The sequence below is a fragment of the Centroberyx affinis genome, unplaced genomic scaffold (genome assembly GCF_046629955.1).
Source record: "Centroberyx affinis isolate AG114_WGS23_722 - 3 ecotype Tasmania unplaced genomic scaffold, CSIRO-AGI_Caff_v1 ptg000623l_1, whole genome shotgun sequence".
NCBI classification, from domain to species: domain Eukaryota; kingdom Metazoa; phylum Chordata; class Actinopteri; order Beryciformes; family Berycidae; genus Centroberyx; species Centroberyx affinis.
In genome coordinates, this window is record NW_027279252.1 from 397,202 (window position 1) to 415,591 (window position 18,390).

At 39.2% G+C, this 18,390-nt stretch overlaps 1 protein-coding gene across 3 annotated transcripts; it reads right to left on the reverse strand.

Annotated features, from left to right (window-relative positions):
* Positions 1-4,234: 4,234 nt before the first annotated feature.
* On the reverse strand, positions 4,235-17,245 carry LOC139643547 (phosphoribosyl pyrophosphate synthase-associated protein 1). 3 transcript variants are annotated; one of them, XM_071518716.1, is made up of 11 exons: positions 16,865-17,245; positions 16,216-16,268; positions 15,465-15,531; positions 15,123-15,295; positions 14,892-15,007; positions 13,487-13,542; positions 11,538-11,683; positions 10,557-10,598; positions 8,192-8,262; positions 7,511-7,657; positions 4,235-5,938 (listed from the first exon to the last, which is right to left on the reverse strand). In XM_071518716.1, exons 1-11 carry the CDS (start codon positions 16,945-16,947, stop codon positions 5,780-5,782), a joined length of 1,113 nt encoding a protein of 370 aa, XP_071374817.1. In that variant the 5' UTR covers positions 16,948-17,245; the 3' UTR covers positions 4,235-5,779. The 3 variants fall into 3 exon arrangements, with proteins under 3 accessions (XP_071374817.1, XP_071374818.1, XP_071374819.1); XM_071518717.1 differs by lacking the exon at positions 10,557-10,598; XM_071518718.1 differs by lacking the exons at positions 7,511-7,657; positions 10,557-10,598.
* Positions 17,246-18,390: the final 1,145 nt, after the last annotated feature.

An 18,390-nucleotide genomic window follows, 5' to 3' on the forward strand; every position in this document is an offset into this window, starting at 1 on the left:
TTTCTCACAAGTTGAGGCAATGACATCATATGTGCAAAACTGGGGTATTTTTGTCTATTTGCCCAGGTGCAGGTAGTTTCCTGACGCCCTCTCCAACCCCACCCACTGGCTCCTGAGCCAGGAAGCCAAACCAACCTCACAAGCAGAAGGCAGAGAGAGGGATGACACAAAACGTGAAGAATTCACAACAATTTAACTGTTGGGGATACAATTCTGAAAACAATCACACATCAACCTGCTGTTCTCGAGTGTATTGTCAAATATTTTGGTGAAATTTGTTTAAAAATTAGATGAAATAGAAAATGTTGTGCATACAGTACAAATTACAGAAAGATATTGAATATCACTGCGGACTCACCGTTTGACCGATCTGAACACCCTTTGAAAAGCTTGATAACTACCATCTAGAGAATGTCTATGAAAATTTTGGTAGCATATGAATGAAGACTTGTGGAGATATAGATGTTAATTGATTTTGCATATTTTGAAAAATATAGAGTGACGGACTTCTGAATTGACCATAGGTTGCAGTGAGGCAAACTTTTGTCACAATTCAGTGCATGTGCTGAAAACATTTCAGCTCTCTAGGACGTACAGGTGATTTATTTAGATTTTTTGAATTCTGGAATGTGAAATGTCTAGAAATTTAGATTCGTTGTAATAAGCCACGCCCACTTTAATCAATCATTACCAAATTTTATGCATGGACTGAGTCATGACCCTAGATTGTGCAAACTGAATTTCGTACAAATCCATGTAGCCGATTACGAGATATAAACTTTTCGCATTTGTGGTGCCCCCTACTGTTCACGATTAAAACAGCTGTGCACACATGGTCACTGATGATATCTGAACATGTTCACGAAGTTTCGTGATGATTGGACAATCGGTCATGAAGTTACGACAATTTAGCTGACAGGCCACGCTCTCTCTCAAATGTAAAAATTAATATCTTCAAAACGACCACCAGATATCAACAACCTTTTAACAACTTTTAATGAGATAGGTCTGTAGATGCTACATAAGAATTTTGGTGGTGATCGGTCAAACAGTGTAGGAGGAGACTTCAGGCAGATTGGGTTCATTTTTCTGGACCTAGTAATGGTTACCAATATCTGTTATTGGGCCAAATTTGATGTCTCTGCGATGTACCAACTCACGGGAATTTGCACCAACGTGGCAGGTAAATAATAATAACAAACTGCCACAAAAACAAGAGGGTTTCAGCCCCTTCGGGGCTTGAACCCCTATAAATAGTGTAAAAAATAATCTCATGTGTGTGCCCATGTGCCTGCCCCCCACTTCTCACACCCCCTTTCAAAATCACACAGTAGAGACCTGAGGGTGTCCTGTCCCTTTAAATGTTATTTATATGTTTTCAAAACTCAAAGCCAGAGATGAGGATAGATGCCACAAATCAGACAGAGGTCTATTTACAGACTGAAAATCTGTAATTCTGTAATCTTGAGGATCAGAACGATCCTATCTGATAATGTTTTGAAAACCTGGCTCAAAATCAGCTAAATCAGTCTCATCTGATCTGATGTCTGTATAATTCTGATCCAACTTTTGAAAAACTGGGCCCTGATGCAGTGTTTGGTTGGAAAACTGCATGACTGGTCATCGCTGGTCTAGTGGATCAGTTAATCCATTTTTGACAGTTGTGGTGTTCTATGTATGTGCTGATGAATGGCTGACAAAAAAAAAGTTCCCGACCGCTGAAACCAAAGTAGGTCTACATCTGCTGCGAGCACACACACAAACGCAGAGAGCGAGAGAGAAAGATATGCTTCCCCTTTCCAGCCACGCTCACAGACAAGGTGCATTGTTTCCCCACAATCAGACAAGGAAGTGACCTATGATTATCAGCTCTCTGGTTCCTCTTTGTGTCCCGTTTAAACTCACAGCTGTCTTCACCAGTGCAGCAGTGACTCAGACAAACACAAACTCATCCTCTTCGACACATGGACACAGGCAGGGAGGGAAGGGAGACCCCCTTTTTTTAAAGCTCAGGTGCGAACTTACATTTTCATCCAGTTTGCCGTGAACACAGGCCTTAAGAGCGTTTTGTAACTTGAGGCATGCTGTTTGGCAATCTTGTATTTTAGATAGGCATTAGATAATGAAAGTCTTTTTAACAATTGTATTGCTACAGTGTTACCCGTGTGGATAATGTAGAAAGACTGATGTTAAGAAAAAAAAATGTCCTCCATATCTTTTGTTTCTATGACTGAAAGCCTAGTTTTCATAATGCAAAAGTGTTATCTACTATAAACGTTGAGTTTCTATGCTTGTCTCTGCCCCTGGACTTGGTCAAAGCTCCTCAGTGTTGAATAGATACCTGAGAAGTTTGGAACAAGTACAGGGTCTCTGACTGTCGCTCTACCTGAAGTGTTTATCATCACAATGCTTTTAAGCACACACTAGAAAAGAGAGGAATACAGTCTGTGCTGTTTTTACATTGTATGCATGTCTATGGTATACCAAAAATTATGGAGTAATTGGAATGGAATTGGATTGCTGAGGTTTGAGGTAGGCCTACTGGAAATTTTAATTTCTGGAAACGTCTTTAATTACATTTCAAAGTAAAAAAAAAACAACAACTTTTCAACTATCTTCTTCTAACATCTGACCTGAAATAGGTCATTATGCTGACAATTTTAATCAAATAGAATTATGACTATGTCTTTTATCAGAGTACCATTCTATCAAAGTATTTCCTCTAGGAGGGGATGTGTGTACTTCTTCCGTCACTTGTGATTGCGCAAATGATCAATAAATCTAAGTCAACCCAAGCCTTGGTTTTACAAGGCAAGTGTCAAGAGGAAAGAAAGAAATATGATCATATAGACATACAGTCATCATTCTGCTTCCTTTACTTCCAGCTTTCTCCCTGACCAGACGCTCTCTGCTTTGCTCTCTGCCTGCTTATCTATTTTCAGCAATATTTTCCTGTTTTCCCTGCTGACCAACTGTTTTTTAAGTATTTTTTCTGTTGCTGTTCTTTTTTATCTTTTATTTATTTATTTTTTATTGTTACTGTGGGAAAATGCCGATGGTTAAAGTCAGTGACTCTTCCTCCTGCTCTGACTGTGCTGGCTGCGGCACTTAAAGTCACTGCTCACCTTGAATCCCTCTCACTGAAGACTAAACACCAAGTCAGAAATCTTGGTGTAGTTATGGACCTAAACTTCAATAGCCACATCAAGACAATTACAAAATCTGCCTACTATCACCTTAAAAATATTGCAATTAAAGAATTCATGTCCAAGCAGGACCTTGAAAAACTCATTCATGCCTTTATTTTTAGTAGGCTTGACTATTGTAACAGTGTCTCTCTAAAAGCTATTAGAGAACTGCAGCTCATCCAAAATGCTGCTGCCAGGGTCCAGACCAGGACTAAGAACATGGACCACATCACTCCAGTGCTGAGATCACTGCACTGGCTTCCTGTGTGCCAAAGAATTGAGTTTAAAATTCTGTTGCATGTTTATAAAGCACTAAATTGTTTAGGACCAAAATACATTTCTGATCTCCTTCAATGTTATGAACCCACCAGACCCCTCAGGTCTTCAGGTGCTGGTCTGCTTACTGTTCCCAGGGTCAGAACAAAGCATGGAGAAGCAGCTTTTAGTTTTTATGCTCCTCATGCCTGGAACAAACTTCCAGAAAATCTGAGGTCTGCCTCCACATAAGAATTTTTTTAATTGGGGCTTAAAACTTTTCTGTTCACCAGGGCTTTTTAAGAAATTCAGGGCAATACTCATCTGATCTTTTATATTTTCTTTTGAATGTGATTTTAATGCACTTTTACTTTTCTTCATCTTTCTAATGTTCTTGCACTGTATTTTTAACTGTCTTTATTTTTATTTATGTAAAGCACTTTGAATTGCCTTTGTGTATGAAATGTGCTATATAAATAAACTTGCCTTGCCTTTTGTCAACTTCATGCATAACATTTAAACTCCAACATCGGTTATAAGGTGAAGGTATAAATTATAACTTCTAATAGCAAGACCCCAAGCTCCAAAGTCAGCCAAAAAACATATATTACTGCTATGAATAATTATTACTGAATAATTACAACTATGAGGAATTAGAATTTGACAATTCTGTAAAAAAAAAAGTAACATACATTTAATGTGGACTAAAAGCTTGGACACTTAAGCTCATTCACCAAAGCTCAGGGATAACATAAATTATTTGGAAGAGACAAAAAACAACTAAAGCCAAACGTTTTATTTTCATTCACATAATCAAACGCTGCAGAGCCCAACGTTCAAATGATAAACCCTCTACCATCATAGACAAGCCAGGGGAGAGTGAACACAGAGGAGACATAACATGAAATCAATATGCTAATCGGAGACATGGACTCAAGTTGGCATAGCAACAGCATTTAATACAGACAACTGCCTCCTTTGTGCCAACAGAACACCAGCGTCTGCATCTAGCTGTCAAATACCCATCAATTAGCACATCATGAGGAATCCAATATCTATAAAACAAAAGAGAATAAACAGTAGAAAGCAGAGGTGTACAGTACTGCTGTATGGAATGCAAGACATTCTAAACAAACTTTTGTGCCAGTGAAATGGGCACACATCTCTCGCAAAAACAAATAATTTTGCAATGGCTTATTAAGCATATTTCCCTGAGCATAAGGCTCAATTAGCATAGAAATACACTAGTTTCCCTTGAGCATCACTTTGAATTTTACTCATAGGGTACAAAAAAAGGGTGCAAGTCCTAATGATATAAGATGTTTTCATAGGCAGGCACCTCAGCAATTTGTAGTACAACATTAAGCTAAATATGTAAATCATATTCAATGTGCATTCACTGTCAGATAGCCTGCCACATAAGAGTTAACCTCAGCCTGCCAGATACGAGTCAACCTCAACCAGTTAAAACAAGCACAGCATTATATTTAGCATTTTCAGTCAATGGCCACAGAGATGCAATATATTAACATGAAAAAGAATACACAAGGCCAACCCATTCATTTTCTCAGATGGAGATTTTACCACAAAGAATCACTTGTTAATGTCACACGATATCTGGCCAGAACATCTTCATGCCCTCACAAATAAGACCATTGTGGTGAATGGTGCACATCACAAAAAAATCTGGTGCATAAACATAACTGCTTGGGTGCCAATAGGCAGGCGCTCACCCAGTCTTGCCCAAGTATTGTGGTTGGTAAACAACAAACCCCATCTAAATGCAAAGTAGTCACAGTGCTAAGCAGCCTTGGCATTGAGGGCCAGCAGGAGTTGGGTGAAAATGGGAGGTAAAGCAGTAAGTGCTGGTTTTGGAGAAATCCTCTCCTTCTCTTTTACAACTGAAGGATCAGTCATTAGCAATGAAGTTCCTCACTAGATGACAAAATAAGTGGGGTTTTTTATATACAGTATATTTTGTTCAAGTTGGAAAACCAGTGTGAGCAGCAAGATGAGGAAGGAACAAATGCCTCAAATATCACTGCAGGATGACAAAAAGGCATCAAAGCTATGAGTGGAACAGCTATTTTATAATCATCATTTATTAACAATGCTAAGATGACCGTAAGATGTGAAACAACTTTGGGTAATTCTCAGGGTTTGATTCTCTCCTTCAGTTGAACTAGGATACATGTAATCCTGACATACAGAATACATGGAACATGACATTAGCATGTGGAGAGGAAGGAGAGGGGGAACAGAGAGAAACACGCCTGCCCCCAAAATCCCTCACTACCTGACCCAACTTTGCCCTCACTCTCTCCCGTTGCATTTCTCTAGTCGTCCACGGTGATGTTGCGGAACAAGTAGGCCATGGACTCTCCGTTGTGGATGCGGCGGATGGCCTCGGCCAGAATCATGCTGACGTCCACGGTCTTGATCTTGGGACACTGTAGCTTCTGCACTTCGTGGGGCACTGTGTTAGTCACCACCACCTGAGGGCCCGACAAACAGAAAGACTGTGCTTAGACTTAAGTTAGACACTGCGGTAGAAGGGTGGGAGGGTGAGCTTACAGGAAGGGTGCGCTTACAGGATGAGATCTGTTTAAACTAATACAAAGCGCAAACTACACAACTGTCAAAAACCTAAGATCCCCGTACCGCTCAGATTAAATCCAGTGGTTTCTTGTCTGGCTGGCATAGTGGTACGTGTACTAAATGATGTGGCACAGATGGGGGTCACACATTAAAAAATTATTTTTTCACTTGGATTTGGTCGTGAGTGATCGATACACCATTGTCTTACCAAAACAAATGCCAACTGTTTTTCAATTGACTGTGCTAAAATGGAGCTTGACAAGAAGAGTAGCTCGCACCACTTACTCATTTGTGACAAAAACTAAAAACAAAACATTAGAAGGCTAGATGCTGAATTTGGAGGTAAATTATAAAGCCAGGATGATGTGTTGTTTTGTAGTTTCCACCTCTTCTGCCTAGTTTCCTCATGAGCTCTCAATGGCTATTGCTGCTCATGATTCAGAAAACGTGTCTTTACATATCTCGCACTACAAGAGCATTGCAGATTTTGTACCAACAAAATATAAACATGTTTGAAAAAGTCTGGATGTCTGAGATAGCTCAAAGATTGGGTCAGGTGGAATCTCTGACCTGCTCATATTTAACAAGCTTCATTGACGGCCAAGCCCACCAAGTCGATGTGGGGATTTCGTCTCAGATAACAGCAACTTGTCTGGGACAGCTAAATTGGGCCTCAAGTTATGTCGTGTGCACCCAGCTTAAGTGAGCAATATATTTGGACTTGCAACAAATATAAGTGTCCCAATAAGTGCCCCATGAAAGCTTGAGCTATGGTATCAGACAATTTTTCTGAACCACTGAAAAATGCATTTTTATGCAACATATAAAAGTCAACATCACCAGACACAGTATAAAATATAGTATAATAGTGTAAATATAATATTAAATATTTAAACTAAACTGTGACTATTGTTTTTTTTACACTGGATACTTTGGAGGAACTGAAAACTGAAACTAAACATGCAATTGTGGCATATATTGTTCCTTTCCTTGTTCTAGTCCAAAGATCGTTACAGGAGTTGCAGCTGATTTCATCCTGTAACAATACGACTGTAAAAGTTTCCATGAGGAGGAAGTGCCTACTTCCTCATTGTGATGATAATGAATAGATGAGAGCTAATTAATTTTGTCTTCCTTTAAAATATTTGCAAAAACCCTAGACATGGTTCTTTCCCTTGTGACTTTAGCTTCCTCATGGATGTTTACTAGAAGGTAGGGGAAATGGTCCGATGAAATTTATGACAGAGAGAAGCCCAGTGGTTTTCAATCATGTGTCACAGAGTATGCAAAGTTTTCATTCTGACCCAACACTACTCTAACTGATTAGCACAACATCAACCAGAGAGGGGAAACTAATCAGTGAATCAGCTGTTGTGGTGTTTGACTGTAATGAACCCCTGCATACGCCTGGGCCTCCATGACACATCACTGAAAACAGCTGGTTTAGGCTTTTCAAACGCAGTCTTCACCTCGTCGATAGCAGACTCCTCTATGAGGCGCGGGGCGTCGGCAGACAGTAAGCCGTGTGTGGCCATGATATAAATCTTATAGGCTCCTCTCTCTTTCAGGATCTCTGCAGCCGCGACAAAGTCCTCCACGTCGTCTATAATGTCATCCTGGGGAAAGACAGAAAAACACATACCAAGGTGTAGGTAACAATTACACACACACACACCCATTTCTCAAGGTGTCTAATCAGTTGGTTACCTATCAGCACCTGCAACAGTAAGAGGGGGACTACTCACAGTAATAGTAACCCTTTATGTTTGAGTTTCTTGGTGGATATTTTGCCTAGGAATTATTTTTTGTGCAATAACTTAACTTTTTGCATTTGAACTCTGGTTGGTGTCATTGTTGTTGGTGTTATTTTTGAGTTATGGTGTTGGGATTGTAACAATAACATTATAACTCAGAACAGCAAAGATCACACTTCGTCTTAGTTTTCAGTATCACAACTCATGTGACATTTGCATTGGTAGTAGATGAATTACTTTATCACTTATAATGAAAATGAGACTGAAAATGAGCTGAAAAAGAGAACTAGAAAAGGGGAATTATTAACGGAATGTAGAGCAGCTGCAAATGATGGCTGAATTAATAAGGTAAGCTATAAAAAGCACACAGCTCTCAGTGTCGGGGCAGTGTCTTACCACAATGATAGCAATCCTTCCTCCCACGTCTCCTACTACAGTGATGGGAGGTTTCTCCTTGGCCATCATTACTGGAAAGGAAAACAGAACCAGTCACCTGTGAGAGCACTTACAGAGGGAATATATGATCCATTTCAACTAATCAAAAATAAATCTCTGAGTAGATTGGGTAAGATGGGTTGAAAAAATGTACACGCTTTTGGCAAATCTGCACCCCAAATCAAGTCAATCATTTGTAGAAATTTTAAAATAGCTTTGGGTAATACAATAAAATGGCAATCAAAAGCCAGAGGTGCTATTGTTTATAAGTTTTTTTCCCCCATTCTACCCCACCTACCCCTAGGAGATTAAACTGAAATGCCAAACTTATTACAGCACATGCCATGCAAAATTAAATGACAGAGTTTTCTGCCCAGGATACCCAATCAGAGGGCAATGTATAATTGCCTTGACAACACAATCTCTGCCCGGGGCTGAGGCAGGCGTATGACAGCAGTCTGCATATGAATCAATATGCACCAGCCAATCTTGTTTCACACCCATCAAGAGAGGACAACAGTGGCTGACAAGCACTGATGAGGTTTTCTTCACACACACTTGCCAATGTTCTAGGTCGGTCTTCAGTTGAACATTACCGCTGTCAGTGACTACTTTTACAGGCACACAAAAATCTGATACCAACTTTTCAGAACCAATAAGGTATCAATATCAGGACAGCTTCATTTGCCAATCCAAGTATGGGTACTTTGGAGCTGGATCTCCGTTAATCCCAATGCTATAGAGTCTATCAGTGCACATCTACTAAATCAACTGCCCCCACCCCAAGGCTACAAGCAGCACCAATCACTCCTGATAGAAACTCTAGTCGTATTGCTCCCATGAAATTTCTGTTCATGTAACTTTCTGCCAGTTGTCTATCTCAAGTGTGAAAACTGGATGTCACACAAAAGGTAATTTCAAATTAAAAACATAACTCAAAATGTTGAAGACGAAGGTCAAGTGTTGCACCTTGTGACAGACTTATTAAATATGGTATATGTATGTCAACACAACCTTCCAATAATGCATCTGAAATCATTCTACTATACATGTTTTTAAATTGAGCATCAAAACTGGATTGGGATTTAAATCTTAATTATATCACTCATTTCAAATCATAGTCGCATCATAGGTATTGGTGTGCATATAAACGTAGTCACTCAAGGGGAGATTTACTAAGAACACAAGTCAGCTGGTAAACAATCAGCCAGCCAAGCCGATTAGGAAGGAAATGGGTAGAGAAGCAGAGAGTAGAGGAGGAGCATGCCTTGCGGAACACTTTGCTGAATACCGTGAGTCCCACAGCATCAGAAAACTCACATTTAGACTTTTATCACCATATGCCGAAAATAGTCAAAGCCATGTTGTTAGCAGCATACGCACTTCTCAAAATGATGATGTCCTCACTGCTTGTTTTGATATTGCTACCTGAGACATGTTTGTTCAGATATCTTGAAATTCATTTAGAGGTCTTGAAACTCTTCAATAAAACTCATCAGTCATTATTAACCTGTGACAGATTTGAAAAGCCTGAAGGGTTTCATTGGCAAATTTCAACAACAGGTTTGCACTGTGTGCCCAAAACCTCAAGCATAGGGATAAAGGTGTAATATTGCACTAAATATTACTGTTGGTTTTTTTTATTACCAAGCAAAGCATCTTATCAGTGAGGAAAGGTAGCAAATACAAGCATAACTACTCTACTGTTGGGCTGTGTGCATTCAACACAGAAACCTAACAAACCATTCAGCTCATACCAAGAATATTAGCAGTCTAATTAAACCGTTGCCTCTTCCCATCATTAGACATCAGGTTTCAAAAGCATGCTTAATTGTTATCAAAACATGCAATTATGAAGACCAAATGTTAATCAGGGTTTTTTTAAGAGCAGATTCAATATTGGTGCATGATGTGTTGATTGTTGAAGATGATTATGGATATTAAAAAAACATGTATGGGATACTTCTAGTTTGATTTAAACAAATAAAAAAAAAAACCTCAGAGGGTTTTTGGCCATCTTGTAGAACTAGCTGTCTGGAGTCTTTGCAGGCTACAGTCATCATGAGGGCTGCTTATTTCAACCCTACCATGTGAACAATATCTAGAATGGAACATAGTTGATTTGGCTACACAAGGTTAGTATGTTACTGATTTTAACAAGGCAACAGGACTAGGCTGTAACCATGTATTTGGTAGATTTGTCAGGATCCAGACGGTACTTTCACAAGAGGCATCAAAAACCCTTGATCAATACATGCACGCATTAAGGAACCATCTGAAGAGGAATCATTTCATATTCAGAGGTAAATTAAGTTTACGGTCGTACTTGGGAGCTCTATGCCTGGGAACGGAGCTTGTTGTTTGCCTGCTATTACCAACAAATAAACATCACGTTAACACAAATGCACAAAGACTTGACATGACAAAGACATGACGCCGAGACTTGGAAAATCCTCTTGCCAGGTTAAACAGAAGTAATAAACCAGCATCACATCAACGACTGAGAATAATTATGTTAGAATTTAGAACAAGTCATTCCTATTATAGCTGAAGCAATTTGTGAGACTGTTACAAATAACAGTGTCGAGTTATCGTTGTTTCAAAAGGATTTTTTAAGTCAAGGGTAGCAACGTAAGTAAGAATAGGAATATTCATATTAACAAATAATAAGGGAAAAAAAGTGAACACTGGATGCAATTTACTTCGGAGTCATTTGCCAATGACACAAGCATCTGATCATGTTTCAGACTAAACCGATAAATTGGCCTTACCAGGAATGGACAGGGTAAATGTGTTGAAATCCATATGCCGAAGTCACATTACTATTTCTCTCTAAAAATATATCTTAACATGTACCAAGACGCAGGCGAGGAACACGATTCTATTTTTTTCCTACTTTGCTCTTTGTAAGTTAGGAGTATCTGTGGAATTAAAACATGCAGTTACACAAAATCATGTTCTTGAAAAATGTTTGATGTTCTAAGTGACAAACAGCAGAATCACCGGCTTGAACAGGTTAGCGCAAATATCACACCTGTATTAGATTATGAGGTGGTTAAGTGTTAAACGAATTGGAATGATTAAAAAAAAAAAGATTTCTTGTTGAATTTGATCATGGTATGCTATATGAAAGGGAATCAAACTGAACTAATAGCCAACACTAAATCAAGGGAGAAACAAGAGAGGAATATGTTATCAGTACAGGTAAAGGTCACCAAGCATTAGTAGTCCACTAGACCTACCAATCTGTACAGAAAACCTGAAAGCACATGTACAGAGGTCTACAGGGATCTACAGGTGGTCTTACAAGGAAGCTCCAGTCCTGGGTGTCCGGTGGTGTTGCGTACGCAGGGTGGGGAGTGTCTTCCGTCAGCCATGTCAGACTCTGAACACTGGGCCTCCCCGTGCATCACAGCCAGACCCAGGCGTAACCGCTCTGCATACGACTGAGCTCTAGGAACAGAGAAAAGCCAAGAACACAGCGGTAACATGGGGAAGACATCCTCATTGCTTTTCCCCTCATCATTTTCATTATATTTCTTAAAATGCACGTCTACATGCCCAAACACTTTGTGTACATACAAATATGGCCTTCTGTAGTGCTATTAATGTGGATATGATGCACATACCGTATATATGCTGTTATTTGTTTTCTTCATATTCTCACATCCTTCTCAGTTATATACCGCATATACAGCTCTGGAAAAAATTAAGAGACCACTGCAAAATTATCAGTTTCTCTGGTTTTACTATTTATAGGTATGTGTTTGAGTAAAATGAACATTTTTGTTTTATTCTATTAACTACTGACAACATTTCTCCCAAATTCCAAATAAAAAATATTGTCATTTAGAGCATTTATTTGCAGAAAATGACAACTGGTCAAAATAACAAAAAAGATGCAGTGTTTTCAGACCTCGAATAATGCAAAGAAAACAAGTTCATATTCATTTTTAAACAACACAATACTAATGTTTTAACTTAGGAAGAGTTGAGAAATCAATAATTGGTGGAATAACCCTGATTTTCAATCACAGCTTTCATGCATCTTGGCATGCTCTCCACCAGTCTTTCACATTGCTGTTGGGTGACTTTATGCCACTCCTGGCGCAAAAATTCAAGCAGCTCGGCTTTGTTTGATGGCTTGTGACCATCCATCTTCCACTTGATCACATTCCAGAGGTTTTCAATGGGGTTCAGGTCTGGAGATTGGGCTGGCCATGACAGGGTGTTGATCTGGTGGTCCTCCATCCACACCTTGATTGACCTGGCTGTGTGGCATGGAGCATTGTCCTGCTGGAAAAAACAATCCTCAGAGTTGGGGAACATTGTCAGAGCAGAAGGAAGCAAGTTTTCTTCCAGGACAACCTTGTACGTGGCTTGAGTCATGCGTCCTTCACAAAGACAAATCTGCCCGATTCCAGCCTTGCTGAAGCACCCCCACATCAACACCGATCCTCCACCAAATTTCACAGTGCGGGACACTGTGGCTTGTAGGCCTCTCCAGGTCTCCGTCCAACCATTAGACGATCAGGTGTTGGGCAAAGCTGAAAATTGGACTCATCAGAGAAGATGACCTTACTCCAGTCCTCTACAGTCCAATCCTTATGGTCTTTTGCAAACCTCAGCCTGGCTCTTCTTTGCTTCTGAACTCTTCCTAAGTTAAAACATTAGTATTGTGTTGTTTAAAAATGAATATGAACTTGTTTTCTTTGCATTAGTCGAGGTCTGAAAACACTGTGAAAACACATCTTTTTTGTTATTTTGACCAGTTGTCATTTTCTGCAAATAAATGCTCTAAATGACAATATTTTTATTTGGAATTTGGGAGAAATGTTGTCAGTAGTTTATAGAATAAAACAAAAACATTTTACTAATTTTACTCAAACACATACCTATAAATAGTAAAACCAGAGAAACTGATAATAATGGCTCTTAATTTTTTCCAGAGCTGTATATTGAATTTGTTGCTGTATAATTCATTTTTTGTTTGTATCAATTATTTTCGTCTGCCTCAGTAAGTTCTACTGCTGTTATTTTTCCCACCTTGATAAAGCTGCAATCCATACATTGCACTCATACTTTTAATTCATACATGCTTCTTCAGATGTCTTATTGCTTGCTGTATCTATATTTGCTGCAGCAAAGACCCAATTTCCCCACAAGGATCATTACAGTTCATATTGTTTTATCATAACCAGGTTCATGGAAGCTGAGGACAAAAAGAGGTGAAATCTGTGTTTTCATATCAGTTACCTCTTAGCTGCTGAAGGGGACTTTGCCACAATGATGGCATTTCTGTAATCAGGAATCTGACAGGATAAAGAAAGACAAATTTCAGTACTTGCATAAGAATGATTGATTGATTGATGCTGTGTGTGGTGTGAGTGTGAATGTGTCCAACACATACGATAGCCATTAGAATGGAGTTATCTCAATGTGACACGTACATTTTCAGGTCTTCTGTCTGCCAACTTTACCCCGCTCATATCCAAAGTGAAATCTGATTTTCAGAGATGGAATAATCTGCCTCTCTCTTTTATTTGGAAGATTAATGTTGTTAAAATGAATGAATTTCACCTAATTTTTTTTATTTGTTTCAATCGATTCCCTTATTCTTACCTAAAAAATGTTTTGACTCCTTAGACAAAATGATTAGCTCTGTTATTTGGGGTGCGGGGTCTCCAAGGGTCCGTAAATCATTACTCCAAAGACATAAGTTCAGTGGTGGTCTCACCCTACCGAACTTTCAATTCTACTACTGGGCTTCACACATTCATAAAATACGTTGTTGGCTTGATTTTCCTTATTTAGCTTGGTGCAAGCTGGAAACCCGGTCTTGCTGTCCTTCATCCTCTATATCTGCTCTTATATATTCCTCTCTTCCAACCAAGATCTCAATGTATGTCAAAAATCCTGTTGTGCTCAATACTTTAAAGATTTGGTATCAATTTAGGAAACATTTCAAATTTGTAGCTGCATCTCCTTTAGGTCCATAATGTAACAATCACCTGTTTCTCATTGTGTGCTCATCTTGCACTTATTCAGTTTAAGGTTATACATAGGGTCCATTTTTCTAAATCAAGACTGTCTGAAATTTACCCTGAGGTGGAGGATAAATGTGATAGATGTTTGAACCCGCATTGTCATTTGAGCCATATGTTTTTCTTCTGCCCACGGTTACTTTAATATAATGTCTACCATAAAGGGAATACATCTACAGCCCTGTCCATTGATTGCTATCACAGTGGCTCAAAGACACTGTGTTTTTTCTCAAACTTCAGGAAATTAAATATACAATGAGAGGATATACTGATAAGTTTTTTCACAAATGGCAACCTTTTTTATCATATTTTACAGACTTGCAGATCCTGCCGGACTAAGGGCTGGTTTGTTAAATTCTGTTATGTGTACTCTTAACTCTTACTGAGCCAGGGTGTGGTGTGTAAATGTTGGTGTATTTGGGTTCTTGGGGTTTTGTAGTTTTGCTGTTTTTCTTCTGTTCTTCTTTCTTTTATGTACATAATGTGTGTGTTCCTTACTGTCATTTTTCTTTTATATGGTAAAAAATTCTAAAATGTACACCCACATGCTCATTGTTATGTCGTTTAATACTGTTTTCAATCAAAATATTTTGCAAAAAAAAAAAAGGAGTTATCACCTCTTCTTGGATGTACTGAAGCAAGAAAGGTGAGGCACGCAAGTTGTCCACTGGAAAACTGAAGAAGCCCTGGATCTCTTTCTGATGCAAGTCCATGGTGATGATGTGTGTTAATCCTTTGGAGTAAAAGGCAGAGGAGTAGCACCGTCAACCTCAAAATAAACAGTGCAGTGTCAAAAATTGGTGTAATGTTTCTGTCAATTTGAGACTTTGTAGACAAGTTGTCTTTACCTGCTTTAGCTAACATTGAAGCTAACAACTTGCACACTATTGAGCCCCTCTTTCTCATCTTGCACTGCTTGCTGTAGGGGAAGTAAGGAATGACCCCAATGATGTTCTTTGCACAAGAGGTCTTAAGGGCGTAGGCCATAACCAGCAGCTCCATGATGGCTGTGTTGACATCTCTGGTTGTATGAAAGAAAGAATAGTAAACAGATGGTGTGAGCTTCAGCTAGTGACACTATATAAACTGTGCTAAACTCATGCCATGCAAATAAGTGGATAACAACCTTGGAGACACCGAGGTTGTTAAATACCTTTTGCAGTGCAAACGGCAAGCCTTTGTTTACTCACCTTGGTATGGTTTGGATGATGAAGATAGTTTGGCCACGAACAGATTCTTTTACATCCACTCTCGTCTCTGTCATCAAGAGGAAAATGAACAAATGATTAATTAATTTTGTCAATAATGTCCGATGTGCACTTGCAGGTTTTAACATGGCTCCGTTTTGGTTACCTTTTCAGTAACTGCACACTTTCACAGAGAGCAAAAACAACAACACTCATTATGTATCAAATATTGACACTGATAATGCATTCGGAGCTACAATGTCAATGAGGCTTATTGATTATCAAAGCTGAAAACGTGATATGATAGCACACTTAAAATAAAAATGCCAAATTTTACATTTCAGAATCAAATCTGGCAATGTTACGAGTGTACCTCTAAGCTACACTGTATGATAGTCTATTCAATAAATTGATAATAGGGCAGTTCCTGATGTATCACAGTAATTTTTGCTACACTCAACAAAGGTAATTTTCCATAACATTTTCAAATATTCTATGGTAGTGTCAGCCAGCAAGTCAGTAATTGTGTGAAACACCAGATGTTGATCCGGACAGGATTAAAATTACTCTAAAATGCCAGAGAACTCAAAATACAGTAGGTAATTTCAGGGGTAGCGGGAGAAAAGCACTGACGTTCATTTCGGACAGGATAATAGTCCTGGGGTCCTGCAGTAATAATTACAAATCCCCATGCCTCCCCCTAGTAACACTAATGCTTTCAGAGAGGGCTACAAAGGAATAAGGTTCTCCTCACCTCTGTTGGATTCCTGATAGACTACAGACTTCCCCAACTCAACTCCCAGCCGCCTGTGAAACAAAAGATACAAATTTAGTAGCTATACAAGAAAGCAATGATTTTAACAACTGGGATGATGTTGAGATGTAATGATTACAAGATTCTGTCAAATGCAGTGACTCAAGTAAACCAACCAGTCATTCATTACCAGACAGACACACAGTCTGTCTGGTAATGAACAGTCTCACACTGTAGGCCTACTGGCCACGTTAAGTGTTGAGGCTCCAGGCATTCCCCTGTGCTCAAAACAGTCAGCTATTGCTGGTCACACAACAGCGGATAATCCCATATTACACAGCATTCAGTTATCCTCAGCAACTGTTCACCTTCACATGACGGTCACAACTTGCTATAGTGAAATTAAGTTGCTGGTCACTGAAAATCTCACCCTCTAAAAGTGTATGACAACTACAGTTAGTTGGATGTTGCTCTCTAGCTCACAACACCAAGACACCCAAACAAGTACTTTGTCTACCACTACCTTGCTGGGACGTTAAGTTACATCTTATGTATAGCAACAACTCAACACATATCCCATACATTGCCTTGATGTTATAGTTAGCAGTTAACAATTGTAGCAACAGGGAAAAAATATTGGCAACGTTACTCTGTTATCTTCTTGGCTAATTCTGTGCAGGCTACTGAAGAGTTTGCAGAGAAGACACGATAACCACTTTTAGCGACATTCATTCTGGCACTCCTGATGGCCCAATGCAAACTGCAGGAAGGTCGACAGCAGCAGGCTTTGTCAATACACGATTGCGTTTGTTAGCCACTTCAGCTAACGTTAGCTAACGCACGCTGTCCTGCTAAGTGAGCTATTCATACGAATGCTCCTCAATGTGCGAAGTGATGTTAGCTACAAATACAAAACACACTTTAGAGTAAATTTAAAAGTCTATTAACAATTATGTCCAATTGTTTGTTGAAAAACGCTTGTTGTATATAGGCTATAGAACACCTGCTATACAGTACAAACCGGGTACAAACAGATAGCAAGGTAACAACTGCTGAACTGAGTCTGCGCAGACCTACGGAAGCCCGAGGTTACACATTTTGTGTATAATGTGAATTAGGTTAAATTGCCTTTAACCACTAAAGGATTGGCAGATATTTTCCTTGCTCGCGTTCATCATTGCTTAACCTTAGTAGGCTACGCATGTGTATTGATTTAGACTTCATTAGAGCTCAGTGTCACACATTCGGTCCATTTATAATGTTTTACTAATATACCAATTTGATTTCGTTGTCTTTGCCCAGTATAGTGTTCAACAGGTTCTTGGTATGTTATTGATAGCCATAACGACCATACCATAGCGATCTTAGCGTACTTTGTGGCGTTATACGTTATACTTTTATATACAAACGACCCTCTAATAATTTGACTAATAGTGCAGTTTCTCCACATTTATAACCACAGAAGCCTATCCTCCATATGACATTAATTAAAAATAGCCTAACATAATGGATGATGTATGAATTAGGCTACTCATAGTTGACTGAATGAATCTCGTAGAATGATGGAGAGGGGGAAATGCGCATAATTGATGTTTTAACTAAGTACGTTGTATATCATTTTGACCATCAGTTTGCTGGCACGGCCTCCCTGCTGTCCGCCCCCTAAACATCACGTCTCTTCAACATGATGGGGGTCAGAGAAACTTCCCACTTTCTCCAGTCGTATTTAGGCTACCACTTTGCTGGGTCGTTGATGTGCGCTCCTCATAACTAACGACACTTCTGACAGCACTTGAAGCCAGTATTACTCCAGTTCTCCACTAGATGTCCACATTACTCCTTATGTCTATATCGACTCAGCGGGGATTAATTCTTTGCTTATAAGATAATGAAGCAATTCTGTATGAGTTTTGGGTGGAGTATTGAAGGTATAACATCACTCATGTGGACTTGTGGTCTGAATTCCTCAGTATGGGTGCGGCCAGCGGAACGTTTTCACAAAGTATCTCAAAATAAGATATCTGCGTTTTTATGTAGAAACCTAAACCCATCAGAGTAGCAGTGTTGATCTACAATCATTGACCAAGTCTCCTTGACTAGGCCTATAACCTAACTAATCCTCAATAACCACACTGATACTGATAAACTTAATATTGATAAACCTATGCGCTGATG

Coding starts and splice junctions, on each gene's coding strand:
- LOC139643547 (XM_071518716.1), bottom strand. CDS start 16,947: ATGAATGTCGCTAAAAGTGGTTATCGTGTCTTCTCTGCAAACTCTTCA. Junction 11,684..13,486: donor TCCCCTTCAGCAGCTAAGAG/GTAACTGATATG, acceptor CTCTGTTCCTAG/AGCTCAGTCGTATGCAGAGC. Junction 5,939..7,510: donor AGGAGTCTGCTATCGACGAG/GTGAAGACTGCG, acceptor TCGGGCCCTCAG/GTGGTGGTGACTAACACAGT.